Source organism: Trichosurus vulpecula, chromosome 4 (assembly GCF_011100635.1).
Source record: "Trichosurus vulpecula isolate mTriVul1 chromosome 4, mTriVul1.pri, whole genome shotgun sequence".
NCBI lineage: Eukaryota > Metazoa > Chordata > Mammalia > Diprotodontia > Phalangeridae > Trichosurus > Trichosurus vulpecula.
In genome coordinates this window covers 95,605,382-95,629,381 of record NC_050576.1, presented here as the reverse complement: position 1 = coordinate 95,629,381, position 24,000 = coordinate 95,605,382, and the positions used below count along the sequence as shown (strand labels likewise).

Below are 24,000 nucleotides of genomic sequence, written 5' to 3'. Positions count from 1 at the left end.
TGCTATCTTTATTTTTTCACTTGTAATAAATGTTTATTGACCCTAACTGAGAATAATGTGGTTCCAAAATTTCTTCTCTGAAAAAGAAAGTTGCCATGTTGACCAAGTTGGCCTGAAGGTTTTTGAAGTTCTTCCAACATCTTCCCACTGGTTCAGTGATGCTTGGTGCACAAAGTGGAGTAATGGATATACAAATTGTACCATTACTATTTCATTTATTCATTGAATATCCAACATAGTGTTTGTTAAGTGAAGTTGATCAATGGCTTCCATGTTTTTATTTGTAAAAGGAGAGGACTGAATTAGATGGTTTAAAAATCCCTTTCACCTCTAACATTCTGTTATCCTGTTGGCGGTGCATGTAGGTAGTTAAGCAACTTTCCTTGTAGTACACTAATGCGATACTGTACAATGCAGTCATAATTATCTTGGGAAAATGATTTGAATGATTGGCAAGGTTAGCCAAATGCCCAGTGCCTACCACACAATCTGAATTTTGCACATGCAGCCACTTAAATTGATTTGAATCAAAGGCACACACACATTATGTGTGTGTATACATACACAGAAATACACACACATTTACATATGTATGTGTATGTATATGTATATATACATACACATACATATGTTTATTTCAGGGACTGTGTATGGTACTGGATCTCTGTGTCACAGTTTCTGTATAATTTTGATTTCATGGATTCTGATATTGCCATTTTATGTTCCTGCCAGTCATGTCTTTAGTCATGTCTTTGTCTGATAAAGAGGAAACCATAGTTACAGTTCTGTATAATGAAAAATATGCTCTTTCCTGCAGAAATGATGAGCATGTGTGGTGGCTAGATCTGAGGTCTTCATAGTATAATCTGAGAAGAATATGTCATAGGCCACTGTTACTTTTAAGACTGCAAGCTTTCTTATTGTTCTGTGAAGATAGCCCTGCACATTCCTAAAATAATAAATAAAACTGCACCCCACTATCTTGACTAAGAGGTACTGCTAGGAATTTTTGTCATAGTATGCTGATGATGACTTTGTTTTTAGAGGACCTGCTACTTACTTAACCTTTGAGACCTTTCAAAGATCACAACTTCTTGGTCTCAGTTTCTGTGTCTTTTAAACGAGGGAACTTGGTCGGATGTTCTCAAAGGTCCTCTCTAGTGCTATATCAATGGTTATACCATTTCCTTCTGTTCAAATATGTTTTTTTAAATGCTGGTTTACACATATCTAAATGAGATATGATTATTAAAGGCTAAGCAAATCACTTGCTTTTGGCATACTCACTTTGTCCTGAGAGGCAGCATTTTGAGGTGGAAACAATGCTTAAACCTGTAGTCAGGAAGACCTGGGTGCTTGCTATGTGTATGAACCTCTGTGTGCCTGTTTTCTTATTTGTAAAGTAAGGATAGTAAACTAATAGTACTTAATAGGGGTTTTTTTGAGACTCAAAAGAGATAATATATGTAAAGTACAATAACTGTTTGATATATATAGCAAGAATAGGACTAGAATAGGGATAGATCTACTGGGGAAGATGGGGAAAACTTTTAGTGTTTTTACACTAGACATCTCTGCCTTTTGTAGTGAATTGACCTGATTTCCTGTTGAAGAAGTTACTGATTCCATCTAAGTAAAGGAAGTTGCCTTGTTTCCTAGGAAGGGGATTAGATTGGAATACAAAGTTGATTCTGTAATTACTATTGCTACTAATTTATAGGATTTCTTTCTTGGTCTGTGTCTACTCAGTTTTGTTTCACAGGAAGTGATATAGCATATCTCACTGTTAATACAAGAAATCTATGCCAAATGCCAAATCAAATTAGAGTACATGTAGCAAGTAACTCAAAGTCAGCATACATATTCAGAGACTTTATGTTTTTTGAAGTTATGGAGTACTTTCATTAATAATTTTGCGTATTGATCAATAATCCTCTCTCCCTCTTTCCCTCCATTTCTCTCCCTCCCTCCAGCTCTCCCTCCCTCTATTTTTGTCTCTATCTCTATCCCTGCCTCCCTCTTATTTGTCCTTCATTCAATAAATCTGTATTATCTGTATTATTAAATTCACTGTCGGACTCCTTCAGAGAACAACATATTTTTTCAAGTAACTTGCTTTTTTTCTTAGAATGTAGAAAAGGAATAGCAATGCCCTATCACCACTGAATGCTCAGCCAAGGTATTCTATTTGTCCATTCTGAGTCCAACCACCAAGATACACAGAAGTATATTGGCTTTTGTAACACAAGAAAATCTGTGTGTTCTAAGGCAGTTTCATTTTAGATTTCCCTTTTTAATAAAGAATGCCTTCCTACATACATTACCTATAAAAAAGAGAAGCATCAAAGAACATGTTGAGTTTATTGTGTTACTGTAACAGGTATGCCATGACATGCCTTTTGAAGATAGAATTTTCACATATCCTGCATCCTATAAGAGATTTATGATACTTATGTTAGTAATATTATAGTTGCCCAAGATTAGAACTTTTTTTCCTCTTTAATTAGGTCTCTGGGCATTGTTCTCTTTAATGCTAAAACATAACCTCTATGTAATGATACAAATATGTGTGTATATACATATATGTCCATATTTACTCTCCATATGTATGTGTATATTTATACTTATATATACATATATCTTCTATATGTGTGAATATATACATACATGTATATATATATACACACATACATCAATATCTTCTATATATGCATATATTTATACTCACATATACCCATATCTTTTATGTATATGGATATATACACATAAGTAGATACATATATACATTAAACACATATATCAATCTCTTCTATATGTGTGTGGATATATGCTGATACCTTCCATATATGTATATATTTATACTTCTATATACACTTATATCTTCTATATGTGCAGATATACATATATGTATATAAATACACATTTATACTAGTTTCTTTATATGTATATTTTTATACCTATATATACTTGTATTGGATATTTACACATACACATACACATGTACATATGTGTGTGTTTGTGTATGTGAATATATACAAAAGTACAGGTGAGGTATTTCCTCTACCAACACAGCAGTATCTTCTCTGCAATTCATTGTCTTAGAGTATTCCCTTAGATACTGAGAGATTAAGTGACTTGCCCAGAGTCACACAGTATGTGTCAGATGTAGGAATGAGGTCTTCTCTGACTGAGATGCTCTCTCTGTCCATACAATCCAAGCCTGTGATTCTATCCATATAAGGACTTTTCATTGAGGAAATTTCCTCTAACAGTGCAAATTAGAACGTTCTCTGCAATTTAAAGCCCTGGAGGGTGGCCTGACTATATTGAAAGACTAACTGACTCTAAGGCTGGCATATTCCATCATGCTGCCTCTCATGTAATAATAAGCAAAATGAATCAATTCATATTTCTTAAGCATCTTTATTAAGTATTCCATATTATTTCAGTGAAACTGAAGAGATGAAAAACTGAAGTGAGAAACATTATTCCAATGAAAATCACTGCCTTCCAACCAAATACCAGAATGGTGATTAAGATTTCACTAACAGGTTATGCTTGCTTTAAAAAGCCAAAAATTATATGATTATGTTGAACTCTGTTCTTTTGAGCTTACTTTATATAATTCCCTTTTATGTACTCTGTACTTTAGCCAAATTGTATTAACCATTATTCCTTGAGTATGTTCAACACTTTCTAGCATTTTATTTAAATGATGTCTTCATAGTCTTATTGATGAGTCATTTAGTAGAATGGAAAGGTCTTTTTCCCCTTCATGCATACTGAAATATAATTTATTCATTGAGTATAGTATAATCCTTACTTTTATTATTATGATAGAATTCATTTGAATCTAATACTTTTAAATGAAATTCTCTCTTCCCAAAAATCTGTTACTAAGCTATTCATTCTAGTGCCTTATTCAGAGCTCCTATATACTTCCTCAGCTGAGTATGGCAGTGGAAAATATTGATTGCTCTCTTTTTGACAGATAGGATGCCTTATTTAAAAAAAAATCTGACAGTTATTTGATTGCTGACACTGCAAAATTTATTGAATCATTCCTTTTTGTTCTTCTAACAGCAGTGTTCATAGAACCAGGAGAAATGCTTCCAACCCTAGAATTTGTTTCTATACATTGCTTTTTTTGTTTTGTTTTTTTCTGAATTAAATCAAACTGAAAAAAAGAATAGGTACTATAAAGACTCATTCCCTGGAATTAATAATATTTCATGAAAATGAATGCATTCATATGTTAAACCATCTCACAAGATGTCTTTATTAGAATGCTTACTTTTAGAAATTCACTGTTAGATCATGGGTATGAAAGAGGCATAGCAGCTGTTTTGGTGGTTTGATTGTTCTCCTGCTTCATAAAGGACTGGAATCTAATCAAAAATTAATATTCTGTGGTTGAGAAGCATTATTAAGGTCAAAACACTTTCTGATGATGTAGATAGAGGAATGGCTCATTTCTGGGAGAATTTTAACTACAGAAGGCTTATAAAAAGGAAACAAATTTGCACATATACTTAGCCTTTTATATAAGCATTTAAAATTAAATATTTTATTAATTTTTAGTTTTTAACATTCACTTTTATAAGATTTTGAGTTCCAGATTTTTTCTTTCTCCTTCCTTCCTGTCCCCCCAAGATGGCAAGCAATCTGATGTAGGCTATACATGAACAATAATATTAAATATGTTGTGAAAGAAGAATCAGAAAAAAAGGGAAAAACCATGAGAAAGAAAAAAGAAAAAAGTGAAAATAGTATACTTTGATCTGCATTCTCCATACTTCTTTCTCTGAATGTGGATGGAATTTTCCATCATGAATCTTTTGAAATTGTCTTAGACCATTGTATTGCTGAGAAGAGCTGAATCTATTAAAGTTGATCATCTCATGATGTTGCTGTTACTCTGTACAATGTTCTTCTGGTTCTATTCACTTCACTAAGCATTTATTTCAAAAGAAAATACTGGTATTTAAGTCAGAGGATAAGAAAGAAGATGAGGGGGAAAAAGCTGAATAATCCCTGAGGTCATGTGGACACCAAGACAGCATATTCAAGCATGCTGTTCAATTGATACTTTTTTAAAGCCCCATTTTGTTTGTCTTTAAGGTACAAAAATAATAAAATGATAACAAAACAAGGGGCTGGTGTGGATCCTCTTGTCATTCTCTCAAAATGATCAAGTTTGCATTTGTGTGAATCATTTGGGGCTTTACTGTCTTTCCTTTTTTTTATTTTATTTTTATGTTTTTTGTCTTTCTTCTTATATAGATCTTAGTGACATGTAGAGTGTAAGCATCTTAAAGACAGGAACATTATGTAGCCTCCTGCAGGCCCTCCTAAAGCTAAGGATAGTGCCTTACACATCGTAATTACATATTAAACTCCTACTTCGTGCATAGCATTGTACAAGGTTCTAGGAATAAGAAGGGGAAAATGAAATTATCTCTGACTTAAAGGAAATTTCATTCTACTGGAGGCATACAATCAGTACCTTTGTAATTAAAGAGAAAGTTTATGAAAAGTTATTTCAAGAGCGAAAGAATGCTAATAACTTGGCATAATGAGGAAAGACTTTTTATAGAAAGTGGCAACCTGAGGTGTGATTTGGAGGATGCTATGGGTCTAAGAAACACTGGTACATTAGTAAGGATAGTAGCTAATGACTGATTCATAATTATTTGTTGATTTACTTATACAAGATTACTCTGTACCCTGTCCTTGCTATATTATCTGTAACAATATTCTGTATATGGGTCAGTGATATCTCAAGACTATAGAGATACATGTTCTATCTCAGAAACAAATATACTGTGTTTCTTTATTAGCCATTTCTTTCATGTTACTATTTCTTCTATAATCATGTGATTCCTTTTTCCTATTCTCTCATATTCTTGTTCATGTCAAACTTATTTTCATGTATGCCTATTCATTCAATGTTTCTATATCCACAATTAATGGCCTTTCCCTTTTTTCCATTCTCTCCCATTTCCCATCCCATCATGGATATAACTGACCCTTTGTCCACTTGCCTAGCGTATAGAAGTCCAGACTTTGAATTAGGAAAATGGGTATGAACTTCTTGTAAATAGGGTCTGTCTTTTTCCTTTCTTTGTATACCCAGTGCTTAGGACAATGCCTAGAACATAACAGGTGCTTAATAATATTTATTGACTGATTTTGAATCTTGCCTCAGATACTAAGCATGTGACCCTGGGCAAGTCACTCAACCTCTCATTTATGCTTCATTTATCAAATGAGATAATAGGTGTAAAGCATTTTTCAAAACTTCAAGCACTATATAAATGTCACTATACTTACTAAAATTATTTCTTCTCTTTTTGTCTGGTTTTCCCTCATAATAAAGTCTGTGTTTATAGAATGCTTTTAAGAATATTTCATTTATTGATTTTCATCTATTTTTTGCATTCTTGGTTTTTAGTTCTCTTGCTATTCTATCCTTTCTTTCCAGTTTTTTTTATTTCACTGTTTTATTCATATTATGAAAAGTAGATAGCAACAATAAATTAAGTGCATAAAGAAAAAGAGATCATAATATGAACATGGCAATGAGAAAATAACAAAAAAGATATAGGTGACATGGTGAGTAAGTATCTGAGGATAGATTTGAACTCAGATTTTCCTGACTCCAGGTTCTATCCATTGTACCATCGAGTTGCTACTGAAAGACATGAAATGGAATAGAGGAGTTTTTGTTTTATTCTAGGCAGAAGTTCCCAAACTTATTTGGCATACTGCCCCTTTAAAAAATACTCAGCACTCCCCCTGGAAATCTACTTTCTTTAGCCCTTTAACTTTTTTTGAAATTTGCTGTCATTAAAAACAACCCATCCCCTCTGGATCATTCCAGCACCTTCCAGGGGTGGTATTGCCCACTTTAGGGACCTCTAGAGCCAGTTTCATAAGCGATGGGTTAACATAGTGAAACTTGTGTACTATGAATATCTGTTTGATAGCAAGATGGAGAATTGATTGGAGAGGGAAAAGACTAGAGGCAAGGAGACTATTTAAGAGGTTACTGGAATTCTCCAGGTGATCAGTGGTGAAGGCCTTGCTGAGGGACAGTAGATAGAGAATTTGTAGCACTTGGTGCCTGTTTGGATATGTGGAGTGAGAGAGAGGGGAGTCAAAGATGAATATAAGATTGCAAACCTGGGTGACTAAGAGGATGGGGTACCCTCAACAGAAATAGAGAAGTAGGGGAGAGGACAGGAATATTTGTTTCTTACAATGTAAGCTCATTTTTCCATCTTTGTATCCCTCTTATCCAGCACAGTGCCTTGCAAAGAATAGGTACAATATGCATTGGTTGCATTAATACTTCTTTGTGTATTTTACAGGATGATCTAATTCTATCTTAACCATGTTTGTTCTACTCTTTCCAGTTTGAAGATCATCTTCCTTGGTAGAAAAGTTGGAAACAAAATATGAGTGGATGAGTTCCATTTTCCTCTTTCATCTGTTATCATTTCTTATCCCATCCTATTCTGGTTCAAAGTAGTTTAAGAATCCCTTTTTAGAAAAAAATCATTTTTCACAAGCCTGTTTATTTTGGGCTTTAGACTTCCTGATATTTGTCTTATAGATTTGTGGTGGGTTTTTCATATTTTTCTTCAGTGACTGATTCCATCTTTTATACTATTCTTTTAAAATATGAAGTCATGAGAGAATTTCATGTATGCAACATTGATGCCTCTCCATTTTCATCCTCATTGTGTTTGTATGGTCACAATTCTGTATTTTAGAAATAACAACCGTCTTGAATATTATTCTCATTGAGATTTTTCTGATCATGCCATCATGCCTATATTTTCCAATGAACTTTTTAAAGTCAAATTTCCAAAATTTGTATGTTCAGTATTCTCTTAAATACAAGAAATGCTAAGTGACAAGGTAACTTTATTCCTAGGTTTCTGTCATTTCCATATTGTCAACAACTATTTTTTAATTGGTTAGAAGTAAATCTAGAGTCCATTCCTCTTGACACTTTCTCTACTTATTCAAAGTAAATGTTTGATGAAGTGAACTGATTTTTTCCCTGAGAATTAAAATTGTCAGCAAGGAAATCCACGAATTCAATATATACTCTTTGCACAGAATGAGACTTCTAGCAGATACCCAGGTACCCGAAGGTCAACAAATCAACTGTCTTTTACATTTGTGACATTTTTGTAATTTTCAGTGAGAAATTAGTATCCATATTCTCTGTATGGCTGGGTAGTCCACGGCATTTTCCCACAATCACATAACAAATGAGATAACATAAATAGAGCACTTAGAAAACCTTAATTAATGCCATTATTATTATTATTATGTTTATGTAGAATTTTTATAACTTTTGTTTCTATTTCTTTTTCAAATCCTCTCTACTTTAGGTTAATGGATTTTTATGCAGATTAACTTTCTAGATATACAGCATATTTCCCTGGTCCTATCTAATATCACAGAATGACAGACCTTCAGAAATGAAAAGGACTTCAAAGACCTCTCAGTCTAACCTATATCAGATTGAGGCTCTCCTTTGCAACAGTCACTTTTAAATGATTATCCAAACTACACTGGAACAATCTAATAATAGGGAAAGCTCATTAGCTCTTGAAGAAGTCCATTAAACCATTGACTAGTATTAATTGTTAGGAATTTTCCCCCTTCCCCTCTAAACTCTTAAATCAAGACTGAACCTGCCTCTCAAGAAACCTCTACCCATCGCTTCTATTTCTGTCCTCTAGGCGTAAAACAGAACATGTCTAATTCCTTCTTAGAGAGAATAGTCTATAAGTACTTGAAGAAAGCCTTTATGTCTTCTTTAAATATTCTTTCTTCCCTTAAGTAAATATCCCTAAATCTGTAATGTGAGATGTTGAAACAGGATGATGCAATAATAAATCTCTGGTACATGCAATTAGGAAATTTTTTCCATCTTGACATTGACCCATTGGAATTTGGTCATTAAACCTTTCCAAGCCTACACAATAATATTATTGTCCACATTTACTATCTAGCTTATATCTGTTCATTTCATCCACAAGGAAAACATGAAAATCTTTTGTCAAAATTTTGTTAAAACCTAGGTAAAATACATGTATAAGGCATTTTCTCACCTAATTAGCATGTCAAAAAAAAGAAAAGTGAGAGTTTAGTCTAGCATCTGTCTCTAAGGAAGCCACACTAACTTGTTGCATTGGGAAAGGTTTTTCTTTTGAACTAGATATGTCTTTATGGTGTTCTACTTATGAAAGAGTGTTATGCCATTAAGTCTTGGTGATATCTATGAGATAGCATTTGTTTTCTTCTATTCAAAGTTCAGGTTTGTTTTATTATCTGTACTCTATGCATTGGTCTATAAATCTTTAGACCTATAAGTATTATCTCCAATCCTCTTTCTTGTTATTTTCTCCTTAGAATTCATAGGTACCCCTTTTATTATTGTTTTTATTTCTACATCATAGTCATTCTCCTCTATAATGTTTTAATACTTCCTCCTTGATCTTTTCATTCTTTACTTAAAAATTTAGTTTAAGGCCCTCTTGATCAGGTTTGTAAGTCTCTTTCTCATCTTTAAAGAAGTCTTTTGCTAGGAATCTGATTTCTTGGTCTTATAAGCCGTGGTCCAAACAATAAAAACAAGAACACCAACCGAAGAACAACAATAAAAAACAACATCATGTCCTGCTCTTTGAGACTGTTTCATGGATAATTACTCACTTTAATATTGTCCCTTCTATTTCAGGGTCCTGAACTTCATGCATAAGAATTCAATTCAACAAATGCATATCAAACACTACTATCTACAGAGCACTGTGTTGTGTATAGCGGGAAATATGGCTTTTGTCTTAGATGTAGATTTTGTCATCAAAGTGCTTATAGTAAGAGGATATGGCACCTTCCTAACTATAATAAAATATGACTTGATAAGTATATAAAAAGACCTACTTAAGGTGAAAGGGATTGGATAAGCTCTTACTGGGTACGTTATCTGTAAATGCTTATTGGAACAGTTGACATTTGACATGGGACTTGAAGAAAGGAAGAATTGCAACACTCAGAAATAAGGGGGAAATGGGCCTTTTTTGTGTTGTTATCAGTAAAGGCACAAGAAGCCTAGTGATGGGTATTGAGCAAGGGTGGGGATCCTATGGCCTCGAGGCTATATGTGGCCCTCTAGGTCCTCAAGTGTGGCCCTTTGACTGAATCCAAGCTTCAGTATTCAGGCTGTACTCAAGGACCTAGAATGCCATATGTAGCCTTGACCCACAAGTTCTCCACTCTTTGTATAGAGGATGAAAAGTAATCAATTTGGGTTGTGTTATAGAGCATGTGGAGCAAAGCAGTATGAAATATATTAGGTAGGGTGAAAACAAGAAATTAAAACAGAGAGCAGAGCCAAGATAGCAGAGAAAAGACAGGAACTTGTCTGAGCTCTCCCCTATGCCCCTCCAAACAATTTTAAATGATGTCCTCAAACAAATTCTGGAGTGGCAGAACCCACAAAAGGATGGGGTGAAACAATTTTCCAGCCTAAGACAATTCTAGCAGGTCAGCAAAAAATGTCTGTTGTACCACAGTGAAAGGAGAGCACAGTCCAGCATTGGCCAAGCCCCAGAAAACCAGCTGTAGGCCTTGGGGGTGACTGAATCAGTTGCTACAGTGGCAATTTCCAGACCTCTCAGTCCACAGGAGGTAAGGGGATTGGACACCTGATCATAAGGAGATTACAAGGGTCCCTTTGCTGGCACAGGGAGCAGGACTCTGTTGCATTGCCCATACTTGGATCTACATCTGGGTCTCAGTCCTAGAGCCGAGATAAGCACTTGCACACCAGAGTTTGTGGCTTTAGGGAAGCTGAGACCCTGGACATAGCTCCAGGACAGAAAAGAGTGCTTATTGTTGCTCACTTACCAGAGCACAGGCCAGGAGAGTAGTAAATATACCTCTCCCTAACACCTTGGAAGAACCAAAAAACTTACAGGTCTTCAGAATTATCTTTAAAAACAGCTATAAAATATAAAAACAAAAAACCCTAAAGTTGGGTTTTGGAATAGTACCTCCTACACTCCAGAAGCAGAGCCCCACTTTAGCATAGAGTTAAAAGTCAGGAAATAGATTGAAAAAATGAGCAAAAAGCAGAAAAAGATCCCAACTATAGAAAGTTACTATCATTAACAGGGAAGGTCAAAACAAACTCAGGAGAAAGCAACAAAGTGAAAATGCCCACATCCAAAGCCACAAGGAAAAATATGAACTGGTCTCAGGCCATGGAAGAGCTCAAAAAGGATTTTTAAAATTAAGTAATAGATGTAGAGGAAAAATTGGAAAGGAAAATGAGAGTGACACAAGAAAATTATGAAAGAAGAGTCAACTGCTTGGTAAAAGAGGCACAAAAATACTGAAGAAAATAACACCTTAAAAAACCAAATAGCCCAAATAGTAAAAAAGAAAAAGAATGCCTTGAAAAGTACAACTGGCAAAGTGAGAAAAAAGGTATAAAACTGCACCAAATAAAACAATTCCTTAAAAATTAGAATTGGGCAAGTGGTAACCAATGCCTTTATGAAACATCAAGAAGCAATGAAATAAAATCAAAAGAATGAAAAAACAAGAAAAAATGTAAATATTTCATTGGAAAAAATAACTAACCTGGAAAATAGATCCAGGAGAGATAATTTAAACATTATTAGATAACCTGAAAGGCATGATCAAAAAAAGAGCCTAGACATCATCTTTCAAGAAATTATCAAGGAAAACTGTTCTGATATTCTAGAAGCAGAGGGAACAATAGAAATTGAATCCACTGATCATATACTGAAAGAGATCTCAAAATGAAAAGTCCCAGAAATGTTATAGCCAATTTCTAGAACTCCCAGGTTAATGAGAAAATATTGGAAGCAGCCAAAAAAACCCCAAAAACAAACAACTTAAATACGGTGGAGTGTTTGTCAGGACAACACAAGATTTAGCAGTTTCTACATTAAGACATCAGAGGGTTAGGGATATGATATTTCAGAAGGCAAAAGAACTAGGATTATAAACAAGAATCACCTACCCAGCAAAACTGAATGTGTTCCTTTGGGGCAAAATGGACAGTCAATGAAATAGAGGACTTTCAAGCATTCCTGATGAAAAGACCAGAGCTGAATAGAGATTTTGATTTTGATTTTCAAATACAAGACAGAAGAGAAGGATAAAAAGGTAAACAGGAAAGAAATCATAAGGGATTCAAGGTTAAGCTGTTTACATTCCCACATGGGAAGATGATACTTGTAGCTCCTAAAACCTTTGTTGTTATTATATGCATAGAAAATGGGTGCATGTGTGAGTTGAGTATGATGGGATGATTATCTAGAAAAATAAAAATAAGGAGTGAGAAAGAGGAATGCACTAGGAGAAGGGGAAAGGGAGAGGTAGAATGAGGTAAGTTATCCTAGCTAAGAGGCAAGAAAAAGCTTTTACAATGGAGGGGAAGATGGGAAAGGTCGGGGGGGGCAGGGATTGTGAACCTTACTTTCATTGGAATTGGCTCAAAGAAGGAATACATATACAGTCAGTTGGGTATAGAAATCTCTTAAGTAGGAAGGGGATAAATGAAGGGAAGGCAGCTCTTTATTGGTGGCAAAGAATTGGAAATTGAGGGGATGCCCATCAATTGGGGAATGACCGATAAAGTCATTGTATATGATTGTGAAAGAACTCTTTTTTGCTACAAGAAATGATGAGCAGGGTGCTACCAGAAAAACCTGGGAAGACTTACATGAACTGATACAAAGTGAAATGAGCAGAAACAAGAGAACATCATACACAGTTAACAACAATATTATATCATGATCAATTGTGAATGACTTGGCTATTCTTAGCAATACAGTAATCTAAGACAATCCTTAAGGATTTATGATGAAAAATGCCATCCATCTACAGAGAAAGAACTGATGGAGTCTGAATGCAGATGGAAGCATACATATTGTCTTTTTTGTCTCTGTTTTCTTTCACAACATGACTAACATGGAGATATATTTTGCATGATTGCACATGTATAACCTATATCAAATTGCTTTCTTTTTCAATGGTGGGGGGAGGAGGAGGAAAGATAATTTGGAAAGCAAAAATTTTTGAAAACTAATGTTAAATTTGTCTTTTACATGTAATTGGGAAAAATAAAATGTTAAGAAACCAAAAAGAAATTAAAACTTACGTATTCCCCTACCCTCAAGTACTTAAATATCCTCAAGATTTAAAAGTCACTAGACATATAATCCAAGTTTCTTCTGCAATAATTCATTCCAATTTGAATTCTCAGGAGTGGGCAATAATCAGTAGGTTTGATGAAACTTGTCAGATTCACTGTCATATCTCTTATACACACTTCAGGGAAATAGCATGCTTGGTAATTAACGATGTCTGTTCTACATCTATATACAGCTGTTCCCCTTCACTTCATCAAGGAATCACCAAGCACCAGCACATAGTATTTCTTCCTGAATTCAGCACTACAATTCTTTATACTTGCTAGTGGTAATGAAACCTCATTTTCTGTTCTAAGTTGAATGGGATTCTCAGCAGCAACAACAACAACAACACCAAAACCTATGGAAACACTCTAATGCCTTTTGTGTTCCTATAATAATGCACACTTTCTTCTCTTTCTTTTTTTCTTTTATGTGTTCATCCCTCCCTTCCCTTCCCCCACACCCCAGCAAAAATTTGCCAGCCTCTTAACATTGGTATTGATTTTTCTGTTTCCTTAGATCTCCATTTTAGCCACATCATCATCATAATCATTATTTATTTTGTTTTTTTTTAGGATCACCAAACAATTCTGAGAGCATGGGCAGTTAAAGATTTTGCTCCAAATTGTCCTTTGTATGTCCAGATATTGAAGCCTGAAAATAAATTCCACATCAAATTTGCTGGTAAGTTTAGCATTTACTGATCTACTTTTATAACTCATTGAAATGTATTTTAATTAGTGGAAACTTAGTAAATTGCTGATGGCCTATACAAAATGATATATATTTTCTCCATCTTGTACAGATGGTCTTCATTTTACCGTAGTTATATGCTGCTATGGATTCAAATGTTTTTTAGGTCAATTGGATTAATGTGTGTATACAGTCAGTTACTGGATGGTTGATTCATCAGAATAATTTCAACAGCTGAGAGAGGCAATACAGCATAGTGAATAAATGGGTGACTTAGTTTTCAGGAAGAGCTGGGTTCAAGTCTTGCTTCTCACATGTACTAGCTTTGCTACTATGCACATAAACTCTAAACGCCTCAAACAGATCTCTTAAGACTTAGTTATACATGAGTTGCAAGCTTGTAGTCGAAGATAAAGTTTACACATCAGGATTTCTCTACCCTGTTAGAATCACAAGTATGGAACAAACAAATAAACAAATGAACATGAAAAAAACACCCTGAAATATTTGGACATAGCCACCAACCAGAATTGATCCCAGAGTGGTAGACAACATACAGTATACAAAGCTAGTCCGATTGTTAAAGGTTTGATAAATAACCTTGACAACATGCAGTGACTTGTGTAAGAAATGTCTAATAATATTTATTTGTATGTGTTGTTGAAGATGACTTTGAAAACAGCACCAAAAGCGTGATACTACTGTCTTTTACCTTTCTTTTTAACCTCAGAGTTTAGCACAGTTCTTGGCCCATAGCAAACACTTAATAAATGTTTATTGACTTGCTGACAATAATAACATCAGGGAGGGAAATAGAAAGGGGAAATTAACCAGACTGATGAAAGATTATGCTATGAACTTAAAGAACTGGGGATGTTTAGCTTGTACAAACAACAGAAGATCTGGGGGCTGGGGAAGAGGTTGGGCAGGAGAGTTGACTTATGTCATTTGGAAGGCCCTTGTGTGAAACAGATACTATACTTACTGCCATTTTAGTATTAATTAAATAATAGTATACATAGGAATTCTCCATATTGTCCTTAACCTGTAGTTCATTACTATGCCTCCCAAAACAGAGTGAGTGAATGAACACATTTCAATTTCATAATTTTGATTTTGCTCTGGTTTGGCCAATAACATTGGTATGAGTGCATCTTTTTAAAATTGTTTTATTGATGGAATCCTTCCCAACATTTCATGTTTATGTTACCTCCTGAAATTCCATTTTATAGACTCACAGTATCTGTCTATTTTTATGACTGAGATTACAACTTCTCAATAGGGCTGTATTCATATTGTGCAGTGATGAAAGCATCCTGTGCTCATTAAAATGCTATGAAAGAGGCTTGAAAGTGATGTATAGAGAAACCATTAAAATGGGTTCTGTATTTAAGCATATGGTGAAAAAAGAATGTGAATTTACTAGGAAAGGCAGTATATTTATAGTGTCACTTAATGTGCAGTAAATTAAATATCATCTGCTTTTATTTCTTAATCATATCAATTAGGTAGTATTCATTAAGAACCATTTTCTTGCCTATTAATGAATCACGTAAAACACTAATTCTAATTATGCTATATGGAGAATAAAGATTTATTTTATTTCATTTATTTAAAATGTGTCTTTTTATCTGGAATTGTATAAATATTATTTTTTATATATGTATTCAGTAGTCTTTTTAAAAATTGTAAGAAAGTTTAGGTTATAAAGCTATGTTCAAAAATACAGAAATTTAAATTATCTATTACCACAAAAAGGTAAAAATATTAGGGAGCCCCAAATGTCTCAAACCAACAATTCGTTCTTTCTGGATATAGACTGTTATCTATGGGCAAATATGGCCTTTTGGGCGACCGAATATGTGGGAATTAGCAGGATTGGTTCATGATCCTTCTACATCCAGATGAGCCACTCCCAAACTGCTGAAATGATGGAAGGTGCTGATGATAGCGAGTTTATGTCTCTTTGTCTCTGCTTTCTGTTCCTTTCCCTGCCTGTACCCTACCCTTTGATAACCTTGGTCCAATGCCTCCCTTGCCCCCAAAACAAAATGTACTTTGTTTTCTGACATGTGATAATTATTTTAGTATTTAATAAATATCTAAATCATATCTTCCTTATCTCTTATGCGGGTATGCAGTTTTCCCTCTACTATGCCATTTCTACCTCTAAATAGAATACTAGATGCGAAGTCAGGAGTATCTAAGTTCAAATCCTGTTCCTTACATGTATTAGTTGTATGACCCTGGACAAGTCACTTAACCTCATTCATCCACAGTTTACTTATTTATAAAAGGTAGAGAAAAGAAAGCCATACTACTTCAAAAGATTATTGTGAAGATAAATGCAATGATATATTTATAACACTTTGAAAACTCTCAAGCACCATATAAATCTTCCTTGATGTTCTTACTTCTAAGAAAATGTGTGCTATTCCAGGTAGATATAAATTCCTCCTACATGTATGCAATGCTCAGGCATTGCCTTCGTTAACAGAGATGGCACTGTAATTCTGCTATCCATAGATAGTCACTTAAACGTGAGCACTTTTTTTAGTTCATAAGCTTGCAAGATAACCTATATCTAGAGCTGCAAAATTTTTGAAAGGCTGAGGGAAGGAATGAATTTTAAAAAGAAAGGGAAGATGGGGAAAAATTCTATGAGCCTTTTAAAACTCCCTTTATAGCTCTAAAGTTAGTTTAGAAAGAGCAGAACATATGGAAAGAGTCAGAGAAGGATTCCCTTTTACAGCATCTCCAACAAATGCTCATTCAGTCTGTTTAAATACCTCCAGAAATGGGGGTTCACAGATTCTTAAGACAGCCCTTTTTATATCAGGCTTTAGGCAAGCTAGAATCTACTTCTCTATAACTTCCCTTCATTGGTCTTAGTTCTGCCCCCTGGGGCCAATCACTAATGACAATACTAATAATAATAATATACTGGAAAGTGTAATAAATTAGAAAGTATTCTAATCAAAAGTAAGTACAAACAATACCATATAACATTAACAAAATGGGGACTGAAGCAGTAGTTTAAGAGGTTTTAAAATATACAGGCTAAAGAACTTTGTAAGTATGAAACCTAGAAATCAAAGCCATTTGGGAATAAGGTGGAGAACATACCATCCTCATCATCCTATCTGCTATTAGAGTTGTACAGGAGGCTGGGTGAATGAGTAGATAGAATGATGGACTGGAACAGGAATACCTGAGTTCAAATCTGGCTACAGATACTTAATAGCTTGTAACAGTGGGCAAGTCATTAAATCACTGTCTGTCTCAGTTTCTTTATTTGTAAGATGGGGATAATAATAGCACCTCTCTTTGCAGATTGTTGTGAGGATCAAATTAGGTAATATTCATAAAGAACTTTGTGAATCTATAAGTACTAATTATTATAATAAAGGAAGATTATAATAAAAAACAAAGCATGTTTCTGTTAATTCAACCTAAGGTATGTTATCTTTTACTTTAGTGGCTATGTCACACTGTTGGTTCACTGAGCTTGCAGTTCACTAAAACCTCCAAAACTAAATACAGGGGATACAAAAAGAGGCAAAAACAGTCCTTGGCCTCAAGGAGCTTAGAATCTAAAGTGGAGGGAGAGACAACATTCAAACAACTATATACAAATCAAGCTATATACATGATAAATAAGAAATAATTGAGAGAGGGAAAGCACTGGATTTAAGAGGTATTAGGAAAAGTTAATTGTAGAAGGTGGAATTTTACTTGTGACTTAAGGAAAGCCAGGGAGGTCCATAGTTGAGTGGAGAAGAAATAGAGTTCCAGGCATGGGAGACAAACAGTGAAAATTCCCAGAGTCAAGAGATGGAGGCCAATATCATCGGATGGAAGAGTATGTGTTGGAGAGTAAAGTATAAGAAGATTGGAAAGCTAGGAGGGGGCTAGGTTATGAGGAGCTTTGAATGCCAAACAGAGCTTTTTGTATTTGTTCCTGTAGACAATAGTAAGCCACTGGAATTATTATTGAGTAATGAGGGTGACATGATGAGACCTGAATTTTAGGAGAAATCACTTTAGTGGCTGAATGGAGGATAGATTGGAGTGGGGAGAGACTGTACCACATTACAATAGTCCAGGTGTGAGGTGATGAGGGCCTCTACTAGAGGGTCAGCAGTATCAGAGGAGAGAAGAGGAATTATTCAAGAGATGTTGCAAAGGTGAAATTGCCAAGTCTTGGCAACAACTTAAATGTAGGGGGTGAGAGAGAGTGAGTAATGTCTATTCTATTCGGTACTTCTGAAGTTGACTTCTTTTTGAGTCCAAGTGTTCCTTTAGATCAAGTTCTATTAAATGTAGTTTTATTTGGTTTATCCTATTATTTCAGCTGCCAAAATACTTTTAGATCCTATTTCTGCCATTCATTATATGATTTGGGAGAAATAGCATACTGTAATAGAGAGCTGACCTCAAAGCAGGAAGACCTGGGTTCGTGATAGAAAAATAAGTATATAGGTACATGATAGAGCATTTATTAAGTGCTGTGTGCCAGGCACTGTGCCAAATACTGGGAATATAAACAGTTTCTAACACCAGGTGGAGGTGTTGTCAGTGTGAGGAGAAGTCTAATGGATGCTGGAGTAGAAGTGGGGAGTTGGTCAGGAAAGTCATGGGTTGTTCTGCCTTTCAAATCTACTGGCTGTGTGACTGGGAAAATCAATCTCTCAATGCTCTCTCAAGGTATTCTATAAAACATTTTATACGTACATTTTTTATATAGGGACCACCCTGGTTTTTGCCTTTCTTTAAAATTTAGCTCAGTCTTTGAACAAAATAAGCACTGAATAAATTGCTTCCTTCTCAGAATGTTTGCATATGATAAAATAAAGTACATTACATTGAAGAGGATACCAATTACATTGAAATACATCTGTCTAAATAATTTTTTTTTAAAAATTCACTGACCCCTTTCTCAAAGTTAAGAATCCCTATTCTAAGTTACAAAGAAAAACTGATTTGCATTGGCAGATAAAGTTCCTTAACAGGAATATTTTGCACTCATAAAATTACAGACCTAGTAGAACAAAAACAAACAAAAAACTATAATTAATCTGTGAATCATGTATTTATTAAGTACTTATTATGTTTGAGACATTGTGTGGTAAGTGCTGAAGATACAAAGACAAAAGTAAACCAGTCTTGGACCTCAAGGAGCTTTCATTCTAATGATGATGGTATCTCCTAGCATTGTTAATGAGGAAAATTTGGTTAGACTGGTGTGACTTTTTCCTGGTGGTCCCATGCTCCATCTCAGGCTTCACTTCCCAAATGATCACAAAACCAAAGTGGTTTAGAATTTTGCCGGGAATCAACCTCAACTTCAGCCTATATCTTGAAGATATCTGTTTAAAAAGAAAGAAAAAAATTGACATTTACCAGTCTCTAAACCTGTAAAATTTCACCAATTCTTTTGTATATTTTAGTTAAATAATTACAACTGGCAGCATTTTCATTATGTGGCAAAGTAGTTTTTTTAGATCTGGTCACTTGAGGTCATCGATGGTAGCTATGTTTTCTCACCGTCTTATAATTTATCTTGGATTGTTAGTTCCATGTTAAATTTTCCCCTTTTCAGTATCTGAAAAGCATAATTGTTCTTTATTGGGATAGGATTTTAAAGGATTATATGCTAATGACAGTAATAACAAGAATAAAAACTCGATTTTATATAGTACTTTCACAAAAATCCTATGGGCTACATAGTAAAGGTTTAAATATGTATATTATATATATATTTATATACACATGTGGCCTCACTTTCTGCATCTATCATCTATCTATCTATCTACATCTAGCTATCTATATAAGACTCAAAGATGATAAATGATTTGACCAAAAAACATAATTTTTGGAACTAGCACTTAAGGTCTTCATATTTTTAAGTGCAGGGTGAGAAAAATTTATTTCCTTCAATTTGAAGGACAAAAAGAAACAGGAATCATTAGAAAAATCCCCTTCTATTTTCTTGAACCTCTGTCTTTATATTTATGGATATATCACTGTTCTTGATATCACCATTATGTAAGAGATACTACTGATGATGATGATGATGGTTATTTTTGCCTGTGGACTGTGACATAATTATAACACTTCCAGAATACTCGTATAAAACAAAACTGTTATATTTTGTACTTCCTATGAAACCACATTTCCCCAGTAGATTTTATCACTTTCAAATCTCTGAAGCCTTCCTTAGCCACATACTGCATTTTTCCTGGTAATTGTTGTCTGCTTCTGTAACTCAAAAGTCAAATGTCAATATAACTCTGGCTCTATTGTGAGTATCATGAACAAGGACAAATTTTTCTTCAAGGCAATGCTTTTAGTAAAAATGGTAATTGGGCATATATGTATAAGGTATGTATGGAATGAGGAAAATAGAAGAATGACTCATTAACTAGTGATATAGAAATTGTATTCTATTCTAGACTCTCAATTCAATTATGACAATTTATGTTCCAGGTCAGATCTCTCTACTGAAGTCCCCTTGATAGAAGGTCATGTATTCCTGCTATTGAAACTTCTCTGCCTTTTCCAAATTTACATTCCTTTCTTTAGGTTCAGATCTTTCTGAACCTCTTTAAAAAAGGCCAAGTTGAATATACTTTCAGAAAAAAAGTATTATTATTTTTATAATTATTTTTATTATATTATATTATATTATATTATATTATATTATATTATATTATATTATATTATATTATATTATATTATATTATATTATATTATATTATATTATATTATATTATATTATATTACATATTATTATTTAGATTATAATTAGTAGCTTCAAATTATAAAAATTAAATCTAATTTTACCTCTCCCCATATAGGAAATCTTATTTTATTTTGTTCTATTCCATTTTAAAGACTTGACATCTAGGTTGCTTAAAGTTTCAGGTATGTTTTTATAAATCAATTCTTTATCCAGAGAACTTGAATGAAGCTGTAGGATAGGATAACCTGTATTTAGATTAATCTCCTGCATCTGAGGTAGTTTTGCTGCATCTTCTTGGCAGATGAAGTCATTCAGGAAAATCAGTAAGAGGCTGCCTCTTCTTAAAGCAAACATTCACTAGTTAAATTTAAGTTGGCTTTAAAAAAAAACAGAAAATGGCCATGGACTCTCAAGGTCAGTTACTTTTTCCTCTCACCCTGTCTCATGCTGTAGTTTTTTGGCCATTTTATTCATTCTTTTAACAGAAGGGAGAAGAAAACAAAATTAAATGGCTCTATTTTCATCCTTAGGTAGCAGTTCTTTTTATAAAGAATGGGAAAAGCCAGTGGATCAAGTGAGGTTTTGGATCGTGGATTTATCCATGCTTTGACTCCACAGTATTTTCCCTGAATAGCAAGGAGAAAGTTGTAGTTCATGAATAAAAGGAAGAAGCTTAACTCAAAAGGGAAAGCTTTGACTGAATGAAATGCTTTATGCTTTGAAACTGAAAAGTGTCTAGAAGAGTGAATCATTGTGCTGGATCAGTAGAAAATAGATCTTCTGGGAGTTTAAAGACATGTTTCCAAATGTCAGAAGAAAAGTGTTTTTAAAGAAATGCATGCAAAATCAATGTATTTTAAATGATATTGTTCATAGTTTTGTACAAATATTATCTTCTATATAGTGGGTATTCCTGGCTACTTTCACATCAACAAGATTGTTGAAAAGCATATATCTTGTCTACAAGTGTCCAACTTACACAAGGGAAAAATACCAGCAAGGGAGAATATTTATCAGGGAACAATGCATTGAGCAAAGAAAGAGTTCCAGGTCAAAGTCTTCCCTATGACTAGATCAGCTACCTTCCTGCTCTTTCCTTGAAGAGAACACCTGCCCTTCCTATTGCTTATTTTCTCTCATATTCCCCACCCCTTCACTCCCCAAGTACCCAGACCCATTTAATCTGCCCTTAGTAGCACATCCTCATGTCTCAGATGCATCCCACCAAACTCCTCAAAACCATGCCTCCCCACATCAGGTCTTATGGGTTCTATGTCACATTCTCTCACGGCCTTGCTCGGTAGCTAAAGCTAATCTAACAGATTCCATAAACAATCATGTATTAATAGATTCATTATTACTTTGCCCAGGGTTTAGTAGATAAAGGGCTGATTTTGAAGCCAGGAAAGCTTGAAGGGTATTTCCACACAGGGAGTTTGGGAGTTTCCAATATGTTGAATCTATCCCCTACCTCCCACCTCCACACTCACATTTACACTCACACACTTTGTCAATTTGAGGATTTGTAAAGGTCTGTCTAGAAAAAGCAACATCTAGTGAAGTGAATATTTAATGAAGGAATTTCAGTAATTATGGCTGGTGGGAGAGGGAGTTTTGAAGAGAGGAGGTTTTTCCTGGAATTCCTCCATAGGCAGCTGCCTACTTTCCTTATTTGCCTTTAAAAAAAATTCAAAAGAAACAAGCAAGGGTGCATTTAGCACCTACTCTGAGAGTGCTGTGGACACAAAGGCAGTTGTGTGTGTGTGTGTGAAGGCTTACAAATGAACTTGGGTTAGTGCCCATAAAGTGAGAATGATTAACAAACTCATTAGAAGTATTTTAAAGTAATTTCTAGAGTATTTGAAAACCCTAGTCTCCACTGAATTCTCAAGTAAAACGCAAACATTGCTATTGTTTGGTAGAAATGTCATGTTTGTGTTTTCTAAGTTTCTGTGATCTTCTTAGCATTACATTTGGTGTCAAAGGGTCATTTTGTATTTTTGAATATTGACAATTCTTATTACAGGATGGGGTTTTAATTAAGCTAATGGTATAACCTCATTTAAACCACACAGTGGACTCCTGATAAATCAAATAAAAAGGGTTGCCTTTTCATGCACCCTTTGCCCAACTGTCATAAAACAGGGCTAATGATTATATGTATATATAATATGTACATATGTATGTATGTATATATGCATACACACATATATTTTTAATGACTCCCAGTTTCTCAATTTTCTACATCAACTTAAGTGGGACTTAGATAAGTCCTAGTGAGTGGCCTGAGAAAAATTGGGGTTAAGCGACTTGTGAAGGATTATTCAACTAGTAATCAATCAGTAAGCATTTATTAAGTACCTACTGTGGAACAGTCACTGCAGTAGGCACTGAAGATACAAATACAAAGAATGAAACAATCGCTAGGCAGTTAGGTGGTACAAAACATAGAGCACTGGGATTAGTTTCAGGAGGAATGGAGTCCAAATCTGACTGGACATGTACTAGCTGGCCAAATCACTTTGCCTCTATTTGCCTCAGTTTCCTCAGCTGTAGAAAGAGGATAATAACAGCACCTAACTCAAAGTTGCTGTGAGGATCAAATGAGATAATATTTGTAAAGAGATAGCACAGTGCCTGGCACACAGTAGGTACTATATAAATGTGTATTCCCTTCACCTTCTTACTAGCTGTGTTAACCTTGGGCAATCCTCAATTTCCTTATCTGTAGTATGGGGGGGTCCTGGGAAGAAGGATTAGGCAAGATGGCCTCTAAGATCCCTTAAAGCTCTACACTTATGATTTCTAGAGATATATAAACTTCCATTCAACTTGTACATTTGATTTATAGATTCTCAACTTTTTTTATCTCCCCTTAAACCTGAAAGAATACGGAATGTTGTTAAACAATTTTATGTAATCACACTTTTCCTTTGAAAATTAGGCTTATTCAACATATATTTGAAAAACAACTATATATGTATGCATATATGTGTGTATATTACATGTATTGATATATACACATATATGTATATGCTACATACACATATATGTGTATATGCATATATGTCTGTACATGTAACGTGTGTATGTAGTTTGGGAACTTAGATTCTGTTCAAGTCAGCACCATGAAAATGTTTTTGTTTTTAACTGAGACTCAAAGGGAACAGGGACTCTATATGGTATTGTGGGATTATCAATGATGTGTGGTTATAATGCTAATATGACATATTATTCTTTGGCAGACTAAATAAGGGCAGTTGGGTACCAGATATATATTGTGTATGAATGTGGATTAAACAATACAGA

General features: G+C 34.4%; 1 protein-coding gene across 1 annotated transcript in view; it reads left to right on the top strand.

Moving 5' to 3' along the window:
• The window catches only part of LOC118846793 (potassium channel subfamily T member 2), a 143,009-nt gene that overhangs the window by 9,828 nt on the left and 109,181 nt on the right, over positions 1-24,000 (top strand). Inside the window, exon 5 of the mRNA XM_036755518.1 lies at positions 13,829-13,937. Within this exon, the coding sequence (XP_036611413.1) occupies positions 13,829-13,937 (109 nt within the window). The remainder of the gene's footprint in view (positions 1-13,828; positions 13,938-24,000) is intronic.